At 35.3% G+C, this 12,878-nt stretch overlaps 1 protein-coding gene across 6 annotated transcripts in view; it reads left to right on the top strand.

Annotated features, from left to right (window-relative positions):
• EVI5 (ecotropic viral integration site 5) overlaps window positions 1-12,878 on the top strand; it is a 231,629-nt gene that overhangs the window by 65,819 nt on the left and 152,932 nt on the right. For all 6 annotated transcript variants that reach the window (XM_037162019.2, XM_053668269.1, XM_037162021.2 and 3 more), the window contains one exon: window positions 10,684-10,913. In XM_037162019.2, the coding sequence (XP_037017914.2) occupies window positions 10,684-10,913 (230 nt within the window). Of the gene's footprint in view, window positions 1-10,683; window positions 10,914-12,878 lie in introns of those variants that run through there.

Genomic DNA, 12,878 nt, shown 5'->3' on the forward strand with positions numbered 1-12,878 from the left:
CCAAAGGATTGGTAAGGTCTGGTTGGTGAGATGCTGAGGTAAGTTGTTGGCATGGAAACAGTTGGAGGCAAGTTTCAGCATATGCTACAGCAAGGATGGGAGTCCAGAAACCCAAACCCAATCCAGGTGTGTAGATGTGTGTGAGCCTGACTTCTCTAATGGCCTCCTGACTCCATTTTAGGGACCCTTGACATTGTTGATTCCATTTACAGATGATTTTGTGCAGAGAAGAGATAGAGCAAGCAGCAGAACCAGACTAGGGATGTTGGAATTATCAAAGAAAGAATTTAAAACAACTGTGATTCAGATGCCAAGGACTCTTGTGAATAAAGTAGACAGCATGCAAAAACAGATGAGCGATGTTAGCATAGAGATAGAATCTCTAGAAAACAACCAAAAAAGGAATGCTCGAGATCAGAAACATTGTTAACAGAAATGAAGAATGGTTTTGGTGGGCTTATTAGTAGACTGGACATGGCTGAGGAAAGAATCTATGAGTTTGAGGATATGTCAGTAGAAACTTCCAAAACCGAAGAGCAGGGAGAAAAAAAGATGGAAGAAAGAAAAAAAACAGTAAAAGATATCCTAAACTGTAGGACAAGCACCAAAGGTTTAATTTACGCATAATGGGAATTCTATAAAGAGAAGAGGAAAGAAATGAACAGAAGAAATATTTGAAACAATAAATGACTGAGAATTGCCCAAATTAATGTCAGATACCAAATCATACATCCAGTAAGCTTAGAGAACACCAATCAGCATAGGTGCCAAAAATGACACTTAGGTATATTATTTTCAAATTACAGAGCATCAAAGATAAAATTAAAAAATTCTGAAAACCAGAGGAAAAACACACTTTAGCTATAGACAAACAACAATAAGAATTACACCCAGTTTCTCAAAACTATGTAAGCAAGAAGAGAGTGGACTAAAATATTTAAAGTGCTGAGAGAAAAAAAGAAAACAGCTTAGAATTCTGTGCCCTTCAATATTATCCTTCAAAAGTGAAGGAGAAATAGACTTTCTCACACAAAAATCTGGGGAATTTGCTGCCTTGTAAGAAGTGTTAAAAAAGTTCTTTTATGAGAAGGAAAATAATATAGGCCAGAAACTCGGATCAATATAATAAAAGGAAGATCCATGAAAAAGGAACAAATGAATGTAAAATAACTTTTATTTTTCTTATTTTAAATTGATCTAACAGATAATAGTTTGCTTAAAATAGTATCAACAGTGTATTTGATTATGTATGCTTATGTGTATGTGCATACTGATGTGTCAGTGAAATGAATGACAGTAATTGTACAGGGATGGTTGAGGGGGAGGATTTATGATTATTTTATTATATAGCACTCACACTGCCCATGAAGTGGTATAGTCCTATTAGAAAGTAGGATTTGGGTAGCTGTAATTGTATATTGCAAACTCTAGGGCAACCATGAAGAAAAGTAAAATAGAGAAATACAGTGGTCCCCCCTTATCCAAAGGGGATATGTTCCAAGACCCCCAGTGGATGCCTGAAACTCTGGATAGTACTGAGTCCTATATATTCTATGATACATATGTCTGTGATAAAGTTTAACTTGTAAATTAGGCATAGTAAGAGATTAACAACAGCAACTAATAATGAAATTGAACAATTAAAATAATATATTGTAATAAAAGTATGTAAATGTGGTCTCTTTCTCAAAATATCTTACTGTACTATATTCACCGTTCTTATCATGATGTAAGATGATATAGTGCCTGTTTGATGCAATGAAATGAGCTGAATGACGTAGGCATTCTAACATACTGTTAGGTTGCTGTCAGGGTTACTGTAACCATAAGCAGTGTAGTACTACAGTGGTCGATCTGGTAACCCAGACAACTACCAGGTGACTAATGGGCAGAGAGCATACACAAAGGGATGATTCACATCACAATTGGGATGAAGTGGGATGGCGCAAAATTTCATTGAACTATTCAGAATGGCACACAATTTATTAGAAATTGTTAATTTGGGGGGTATCCATTTCATATTTTCAGACTGTACATGACCAGGAGTAACTGAAACCATAAAAAGTGACATGGTAGATAAGGGAGGGTGCTGTATAATTGATACACTAAGAAAGGTGAGAAAATGGAATGATATAAAATGCTCAATATAAACCAAAAGAGGCAAAATAAGGATGGAAGACAAATATAGAAACAAAGAACATGAGCAACAAATAGAAAATAGTAATGAGTGTGGTAGAGATACTCACCCACCTATATCAGTAAGCACTTTGAACATCAGTAGTCTAAATGCACAAATTAAAAGACAGATTGTTAGGGTGGATCAGAAAACAAGGTCCAACTATGTTGTCTACAGGAAGTTTGTTTTATAAGACTACATGTACACTAAAAATAAATTGATGGAGAAAGACATAAAAACCATACCATTGCTAACAGTAATTAAAAGAAAGCAGGAGTAGCTATATTGATATCAGAGAAGATTTCAGACCAAAGAAAGTTATGAGGGATAAATAGGGGAATTACATAATGATAAAGGGTCCATTTTCCAAGAAGATATAATAGTTCTTAAAGTGTATGTACCTAAATCAGAACATCAAACTAAATGAGCCAAAAACTGATAGAACTGCCCTGGCCAGTGTGGCTCAGTTGGTTGGAGTATAGTCCTATAACTGAACAGTTCCAGGTTCCATTCCCAGTTAGGGCACCTACCTAGGTTGCGGGTTTGATCCCCAGTCTGGGTGTGTATGGAAGGCAACCAATCAGTGCTTCTCTCTTGCATTGATGTTTCGTCTTCTCTCCCCCTCACTCTATAAAAGCAATGAAAACAATGTCCTTGGATGAGGAAAAAATAAAACTGATTGAACTGCAAGGAGAAATATATTAATCCACTATTATAAGTGAAGATAAATACCCTCTATCACAAATGGACAGATTCAGCAGACAGGACATGGTTGAACTCACAACACCATCAATCAGCTGGATATAATGGACATTTATGGATTACTTGATCCAATAGCAGTAGAATACACATTCTTCTCAAGCTCACATGGGACATTCACCAAGATAGCCACATTTTGGACCATAAAACCAATTCCTTGAAAGAAACAATTTGCCAAAACTCGCACAATAAATAGACAACCTCAGTAGGTCCATATCTACTAAAGAAATTGAATTAAAAATTAATAACCTTTCAGAATAGAAAGCACTAGACCCAGATGAATTCACTAGTGAATTCTACCAAACACTTAGGAAGAAATTATACCAGTTCTGTACAGTCTCTTTCAGAAGACAGAAGTAGAGGAAATACTTCTAACTTATTCTGTGAGGTCAACATTACCCTAATGCCAAAACCAGAAAGACATTATAAGGAAAAAAAAATGTACAGGCCTAAATCTTCCATGAATGTGGGAGATACAAAGTTCTCAACAAACTATTAGCAAATTGAATCCAACAAAGTATAAAAGGAATGACATTTCATGGCCAAGTGGGATTTATGTCAGTTATGAAAGGCTGGTTTAAGTTTTTGAAAAAATTGATCAATGTAATCCATTACATTAACAGGTTAAAAAGAAAAATCACATGATCAATAGATGCAGAAAAGGATTTGATAAAAATTCAACACCTATTCATAATAAAAACTCAGCAAACTAGAATAGAGGGGAACTCTTTCAACTTTATAAAGAATATTCAAGGGGGGACCAAAAAGCCCCAACATTTATTTATAAAAAATTGTGTATTATCACATGGTTAAACTTCAGTCACCTTCAAAGTACTCTCCATCTGATGCAATACACCTATTGAGAACTTGTCCCACTGCCCCAAACAGCATTTGAACTTGTTGATTTCAATGCCTCTTAGTGCTTCCACCTTCTTTTTGTTTCACCTTCTCCACATTGGCAAAACATTTCCCTTTGAGGACTTTTTCATCTCTGGGGAAACAAAAAAAAGTGGCTTAGGGTGAGATCAAGTGAATAGGGAAGGTGGGTTAGCCACTTTTGGTCAAAAACTGCTGAACACTTGATGCAATTTGGGTAGGTATGCTCATAAATCACCTGTCATGAAATGGGCAAACACTTTGAAAGAGTCTTCAAAAAAAATGTGCTGAAGCCAAATACAGGCTCTCACAACACCACCAGGTAGTACACTGATACAGATGGGTTCCTAGGAAGCCTGTACTACAAGGGGCAACCCCTAGAAAACATTTTCATTTGGGGGGTAGTCCATCCTCCTATACAAATATGTACAGTTAACATCATACTCAACAGTGAGAAATTGAAGTTTTTCCACTAAGATCAGAAATAAGGCAAGGACATTTCCTATCACCACTGTGTTTTAATATCATACTGGAAGTCCCAGGTAATGCAGTAAGATAAGTAAAAGAAATAAAAGGTATACAGATTGGAAAGGGGAAAAATAAAACTCTTTGTTTACTTGACATGATTGGCTATGTAGAAAATATGAAAGATTAGATTAAAAAGCTCTTCTGGAACTTATAAGCAATTATAGTAGGGTTATAGGGAAAAAGGTTATGATACCCAAAGTCAGTTGATTTCCTACATATCAGCAATGGACAAGTGGAATTCAAAATTAAGGACACAATACCATTTATAATAACCCTTCAAAAAATGAAATATTTAGATATAAATCTAACAAAATATGTACAAAGTCTACATGAGAAAAACTATAAAACTCAATAGACCTATCTTCAAAGACATACGGATGGCCCCAAAACACATGAAAAGATGCTCAGTGTCACTAATCATCAGAGAAATGTAAATTAGAACCACAATGAGGCATCACCTCACACCCATTAGAGTGGCTATCATTAATAAATGAACAAACAACAAGTGCTGGTGAGGATGTGAAGAAAGGGGGGCCCTTTTGCAGTTGGTGGGATTGGAGATTGGAACAGCCACTGTGCAAAACAATATTTCATTTTGTTTTTGTGAGATAATGATAGTGTTCCAGTTACTATAGCTATGTAACAAACCACCATGAGTCTTAGTGGCTTAGAACAATTATTTAAGCATGTTCATAGCTTTTGTGGTTCAGAAATTAGACAGAACGTAATGAGGAGGGCTTGACTCTGCTTCATAATACCTGTGAGTCTGAGAAGCTGGGAAGACCCTCAGGCTTGGTGTTGGCTCTTTATGTAGGGCCTGGAATCATTTGATGGTGTGTTCACATTTATGTCTGGTGGTTCATGCTGGGTCCTCAGCTGGACTGTTTAGCCAGAATATCCACATTTGGTCTTTCCATGTGGTTTCTGTCTGGGCTTGTTTAGGCTTCTTAACAGCTTGGAGGTTGGGTTCTAAGAATGAGCCTTGGTAATCACTTTTGACAAACACTATTAGTTAAGGCAGTCAGAAAGTTCTACTCAGATTCAAAAGGAGGGGACATAGATTCCACCACTGAATGGGAAGATGTGAGATGGGAATGTGGTCACGTTATGGGTTGAATTGTGTCCCATTCAAAAGGTATGTCAAAGACCTAACCCCCAGGATCACTTACTGTGACATTATTTGGAAATAGGATTGTTGTAAATATAATCTGAGGAGAAGCCACAGACACCTGACCTGCAAATGCCATGTGACAAAGGAGGTAGAGAGAAGTGCTTCAAGTGCTGCAGCTACAAGCTAGGAAATGTTAAGAAATGCTGGCAAACCACCAACAGTCCTGTGGAACTCATACAGGCCATATTTGGAAAAGACAGTCTGCTGTAGATATGTTGTAAAAATTATTCTGTAGGTCCCTCTCCCCTGCCCTGTTTGCATCTGGTGATGATATCTACTTATGTTGCTCATCTATACTTTTTTATAACCAATAAAAACTTAGCAGGAGGGGTTGTTTTAATAGCCATTAGCCTAGTTTATATGTTAACATTTTTTGGTGAATGAGTACAAAACATCAAAAATTGCTAGTGTATATAGCTGCAAAAGAAAATTCGAATAGGAGTTATATTCATTGAAATGTGCTATTTAACAATCAAAATAAAAAGTTATTAAGGGAGTATTATTTGAGTACCTACTATTCACATAGTTTTGTTCTTAAATCATCAAGAAGATTCATAAAAAGTAGAGTAGTATCTTTGACCTATTATATTGTTTTTGGGTGACAGTATGAATATTGTCAATCTTGTTATTGACAAACAATCTTGTTATTTCTTAAGGAACTAAGAGACAGTATATCTAAATGGTTAGTTATATAACAATATAAGGGTACTATGACACATATACCATAGGTTGTTGAGGTTAAAGTAGGTAGATACCAAGATTCATGGATGCTCAAGTCTATTACATAAAATGGCGTGGAACAGTGCATACAGTCTGCTCTTTATATCAGAGGATTGAAAATACTGTTTTTGATCCTTGTTGAATTCACAGATGTAAAACCGTGGGGATATAGAGGACTGACTGTATATATTTATTGAAAAAATCCACGTTTAAATGGATGCTTGCAGTTCAAAGGTGTTGTTCAAGGGTCAGTGTCTAAGGAATGAAGAAGTAAATTTTTTAAACAATTGTGAAATACAAGATTTGCCATTTTTTAAATTTTATTTTTATTTATTTATGGTTTTAACAAAGATTTTCTGTATTTTCAGAGAGGGGAAGGAAGGAAGAGAGGAAGAGAAACATCACTATAAGGGAAACATCAATCGGGTTGCCTCTCGCACACTCCCAAGTGGGGACCTGGCCTGCAACCCAGGCTTCTGCCCTGACTGGGAATCAAACCAGTGACCTTCCGATTCCCAGGCCAGTACTCGGTCCATTGAGCCACACCAGCCAGGGCAGATTTACAATGTTCAAGTGTACGGTTCAGTGGCATTAAGTACATTCATATTACTGCACAACTGTTATCATCATCCATCGGCAAAGTACCCATTAAACTCTCCATTTCCCACTCCCCTGGCAACCATCATTCTACTTTATGTATCCATGAATTTGACTACTCTGGGTACTTCATATAAAAGGAATCACACAATATTTGTCATTCTGTGTTTGGTTTACTTCACTCAATCTGAAGTCTTCAGGATTCATTTGTGTTGTAGCGTATGTCATAAGTTCCATAATTCTGTTATGCATTTCAGTGTACAAATATCTCTTTAAAGCCCTGCTTTTAGTGATTTTGGGTATATACTCAGAGGTGGAATCACTGGATCCTTTGGTGATTATGTTTAATTTTTTGAGGAAGCATCATACTATTTTCCATAGCAGCTGCACCATTTTACATTCCTGTAAGCAATGCCAACACTTACTATTTTCTGTTTTTGTTATGTTTTTTTTTAATAATAGCCATCCTAATGTGTGTGAAGTGGTATTTCATTGTGACTTTGATTTGCATTTCCCTAATTAGTGATGTTGAGGATCTTTTTTGTATGCTTACATTATTTATTGGCCATTTGTATATCTTTGGAGAAATCTCTGTTCAAGTCCTTTGCCCATTTTTTAATTGGTTGTTCAAGTTGTTTTTATTGTTGATTTTAGTTGGATATACTCCCTTTACAGATACATGATTGGCCAGTACTTTCTTCCATTCTGTGGGTTGCCTCTTCACTCCGTTGTTAGTGTCCTCTGATGAACAAAAGTTTTAATTCTGATGAAATTCTCTTTTGTGCTTTTGGTGTTGTATTTGAGGAATCATTGCCAAATCATTGTCATTAAGCCTTTCTCATGTTTTATTCTAAGAGTTTTATAGTTTTGGTTCTTATGTTTAGGTCTTTGATCCATTTTGAAGTAAGAGGTAAGTAAGTCTTTGAAAGGATCTTTTCTTTTTTTTGAAAGGATCTTAACCTTGGATTTCTTACCTCTGAAATGAAGACATTACCTGTCCTACAGAATTTTGAGCAATTGAGATAATATTAAGTGATGTGAAAAGCCTAAGAAAAAAAATATAATGCTAAATTGTTGAATCAGCCTTGATATAAAACAAGCTAATTCAACAATGATAAAATTGATTTTTTTCTCATGGGAGATATTCAAATATTGCAGTAATATCTAAGGCTTTTACTAAACTTTATATTTACTGCATTATTAAGATTTTACTTGTTTAGAGAAGTTTTATGTTCATAGCAAAATTGAGTGGAAAGTACAGAGATTTCCCTGCCACCGCCCCCCGCACCGCCACCAATTTATCAGCATTCTCTGTTAGTGTGGTACATGTGTTACAATTGATGAACCTTCATTTACCCATCATAATCACCCACAGTCCATAGTTTATGTTACAGTTTACTCTTGGTGTTGTACGTTCTGTGGGTTTGGACAAATGTATAGTGACAAGTATTTGTCATTATGGTATCAGAGAGAGTCCTTTCACTGCCGTAAAAATCCTCTGTATCTGCCTGTTTGCTCCTCCCCTCTCCCCAGCTCTTGGCACCCACTGATCCTTTTTTGCTGTCTCCATAGTTTTGCTTTTTCCAGAATGTCATATAGTTGGAACCATACATTATGTATGTAGCTTTTTCAGGTTGACTAAGCCCTTTTAAAATTGAGATAGAATTCACATACCATAGAATTCACTCCTTTAAAGTATACAGTTTGGTGGCATTTGGTATATATTTACAAGGTTGTATAAGCATGATTACAGTCCAATCCCAGAACATTTCCATCTCTCCAAAAAGAAACCCACACCCCTTAGCAGTCATTCCCCTGCTCTTTGTCTCCCGGTCCCTTGAACCACTAATCTAATTTCTGTTTCTGGATTTGCCTGTTCTGGACATGGAATTATACACTATATTTTTTGTGTGTATGATTACTAGGCCCTTCTAATAATGTTTTAACCTTTTCAAAGTATGTTAATGTTTAAAAATAATTTCATAACACCTCTGTGATGTGGATAGGAACTTTGTGACATAATTGCATTGTGAGATTTATTATGTCTTCATGACCTTAGTTTACCATAGGATGAAGGAAAAGAGGCTTAGAGACAGCAGAGTGGGCATTTGGAAAAGTAAAGGAAAAATGGGACATGATGATATATAAAAAAAATTCAGTCCTGTGGGATTTCTAGTACTATGGATATTAAACTTTATTAAAGTGCAACTGCAATTAAATGCTCCAGTTATATTTAAGAGTTTAAAATTTAAAGATGGGTTGCTGAGCTTTCTTCCATAGTTAAGACTAAATCTTGTTTTAGCAAGGTGGAAAGGGTGCCAGGACTGTGCCCCTGGTCATTCTGACTCTAAATGGAACCTGGTTGCTACGTTATGCAGAAGGGGTATGATACATTTATTTCTTTTAATAAATAACAAGTTAAAATGTTTTAATAATAAAGAATTTTGCCTTTGCTGCAATTATCTTGAGCAGAGGACTTTTATATAATGCAAATTGAAAGCTCTAATTCTTGAAAGTTATATGTATTTTTGAAATTAATGATATTAGTAAAAAGTAACATTTTTCTATAAATTTTACATAAGTCTTTAGTCTTAAAATATAGTGTACACTTGAGATCAAATTAGTTCCATCTTCACATTTGAATTTGTAGTTGTAACTGTGTGGAAAAAATCAGTAGGGTAACAAATCATAGTAGGCGATCTTATTGTCTACCATGGCACTGACCATTTCCTGGCATAACGGTAATTCTAGCTAAATTATTCCATGGTTCCTATCTGGTCTTTTGCCCTAATGAGGATTTCTTTTACCAGGAAGTCTAAATGATCTGTCCCAAGATTCTTTTCCTTGGGTCTCATACTTATCTTGTCTTTATTGGGGACTCTTTCCTCGGTAGTAAGCACCCTCTGATATCCTGTATAATACCATTCCCAAAGGAACTAAGTTCTAAAAGGGGAAAGTTATTGAAAATGAAAAGAAATAAAGTTATCTCTAGGTTAATTAAACTCTTGCTCCTATTCAGCACTTGTAATTAAATCTTTGTCTTTGCAGTTTCAGCTTCACATTGAGTTGCATAACTATGACCTTAGAATCTCTTTTCCTTTCCCTACATTGAATTGTCCTGTTGAGTTGACGTGGTGGAAGTGGGTATAGGGGGATAGAGAGAGTTCTGTGTGTACTGAGGTGAGGAAGCCTAGGGCAACCTGAAAGGATAATAGTATCTGCCAAGATAGTATGGATACGATTTTTATTTGTGTGTATATGTTAATGGGGTTTAAAAAAATATTTTATTAATTTTTTAGAGAGAGGGGAAGGGAAAAAGAAAGAGGGAGAGAAACATTGATCTGTTGCCTCTTGAATGCCCCCAACTGGGTACTTGGCCCGCAACCCAGACATGTGCCCCGACCTGCGACCTTTCAGTACTCGTTGGTTTCTGCACTTGTCCCAGGTTCCAGAACAAAGTAACGACGAGTACTGAAGGTACCACTGTGTTTTTAGTACTTGTAACTGAAACAAAATTTTCATAATATAATGTATCTTTATATTAACATGTTCTGTTCTATTTTTAAAAAGTCCTAGTGTTACCTATGAAATTGGTTTTATCACTCCCTGATGGATTTTAACCTGTATTTTGGAACACACATTTAGTTTGTTCATGCCATGGAACTGAAACATTCCAAAAGCTGGATGTTATTTAGGATAATTAATACTAAAACATGTTTTACTCTTATCATCTCAAAGAGAGTAACTTGATGGTGATTACCAGGTAAAAGGTAACATTATCAAGTTCTTGGTAATAAATACCAAGAACTAAATACAAACTAATTAAAATACATGTAACTTTTATTTTTATCCTTAGGTGGCGACAGACAAGGTTGCAGAAAAGCTGAGTTCTACTCTCTCATGGGTGAAGAACACAGTATCATACACTGTCAGTCAGATGGCAAGTCAGGTGGCAAGTCCATCTGCTTCATTACACACTACATCCTCATCCACCACACTGTCGACGCCAGCCCTTTCACCCTCCTCCCCATCACAGTTGAGTCCAGATGACTTAGAACTCCTGGCTAAACTGGAGGAACAAAATAGGTGAGTGAAGTTGCTTGGCTTTTCCCTCTTCAGTTATCATAGAACCACATCCATTCACATGTGTATATATACCATAATCAAAAATTTAAATATTTGCACATATGTAGAATTTTATTTTCTTGGTTTTGGCTTATTGTTTATCATAATTACTTAACATTATGCACATCTTTTTTTGAAGAATTAGTCTTAAAATGAAAGTTGGACCGAAATTTTCTTCTGGGTCAGATAGCTTTAGATATTTACTTTCTTAATATAGAATATTCCCTAAAATAGAAAAAAATTAAAGGCAAATGAAACCATTTTTGTTTTAAACTATCTTAAGTAATCCCCTTTGGTTAAGTGGTAAAATAATTTAATGTGGGTGGATGTCAGATTTATGTTTTAGAATGGGAAATCTCTTCATAAATTTATTCATAGAAGGCAAAATATCCTTTTCTGTTGATGGTTATGAAATAGTTGTTTACTCTGTTGGGAATATGTGCTCTGGACTCTGCATCCTTTTACTGTGTTATCAAAAGCTCTTTAGGGCATCACTAAAAGAATTATTGGAAGAGCATCCTTTTGTGTTCAGTCAAGGTATATACCACCATTCACTTTAAGGCTAATAAGAGATCATTTCTAACAGCTTTTTTGATATGCAATTGACATAATAAAAATACATATAGTTTGGGTATATATTTTGATAGTTTTATTTATATATATATTTCATGAAATTATTACCAGAATCAAAATAAAGAAAATTAATATATCTATTATGCCACTTCCCATCCTCAGGAAGCCGTTGACCTGTTTTCAATCACTAGATTAGTTTGCACTTTCTAGAATTTTATAGAAATGGAATCTTGTACTATGTACTGTTCTTTAGTGGATTTTTTTCATTCAACAAAATTATTTTGAGATTCATCCATGTTGTAGCTTTTTATTGTTTAGTGGTAATCCATTGTATGGGTATATCACAGTTTATCTACTCATCTGTTATGAAATGCTGTAAACATTTGTGTACTGATAGCTGTAGGTAGTATGGATGTTTTAATGATGTTAATTCTTCCAATCCTTGAACACATATTTGATTCCCCTTATTTGTATCTCCTTTAATTTCTTTCATCAGTGTCTTACAATTTCCCATACAGGTCTTTTACATCCTTGGTTAAATTAAAAAATACACACACACACATACACACACACACATAAAAACATACATATGTTTTAATCCTCACCTGAGGACCCTGATTTGAGAGAGAAAGATTGACGTGAGAGAGAAACATCCATTGGTTTTGCTGAATCTGGTTTGCTAATATTTTGTTGAGGATTTTAGCACATGTGTTCATCAGGGATATTGGCTTATAATTTTCTTTCCCCGTCGTGTCTTTATCTGCTTTTGGAATTAGGACAATGCTGGCCATGTAAAAAGATCTTGGGAGTCTTCCCTTCTCTTGAATTTTTTTTGGAATAGTCTCAGAAGGATAGGTATTAGTTCTTCTTTGAACGTTTGGTAAAATTCTCTTGTGAAGCCATCTGGTCCAGGGCTTTTGTCTGTTGGGAGGTTTTTGATCACTGCTTCAGTTTCACTAGGTACAATCAGTCTATTCAGATTCTCTGATTCTTCCTGAACCAGTTTTGGAATATTGCACATTTCTAGGAATCTATCCATTTCCTATATACTGTCTAGTTGTTGGCATATGGTTGTTCATAATATTTTCTTAAAATTCTTTGTATTTCTTTGGTGTCAGTTGTTACTTCTTCTCTTTGACTCCTGATTTTATTTATTTGGTTCCTCTCTTTTTCTTGATGAGTCTGGTTAAAGGATGTCAGTCTTGTTTATTTTTTCAAAGAACTGGCTCTTGCTTGATTGATCTTTGGTACTATTTTTTTTAGACTCTTGTTTTTTTCTGTTCTGATCTTTATTATTTCCTTTCTTCTACTCACTTTGGACTTTGTTTTTTTCTAGTTTTCTAAAGTATGAAG

Source organism: Artibeus jamaicensis, unplaced genomic scaffold (assembly GCF_021234435.1).
Source record: "Artibeus jamaicensis isolate MK-2021 breed Jamaican fruit bat unplaced genomic scaffold, CSHL_Jam_final contig_482, whole genome shotgun sequence".
NCBI classification, from domain to species: domain Eukaryota; kingdom Metazoa; phylum Chordata; class Mammalia; order Chiroptera; family Phyllostomidae; genus Artibeus; species Artibeus jamaicensis.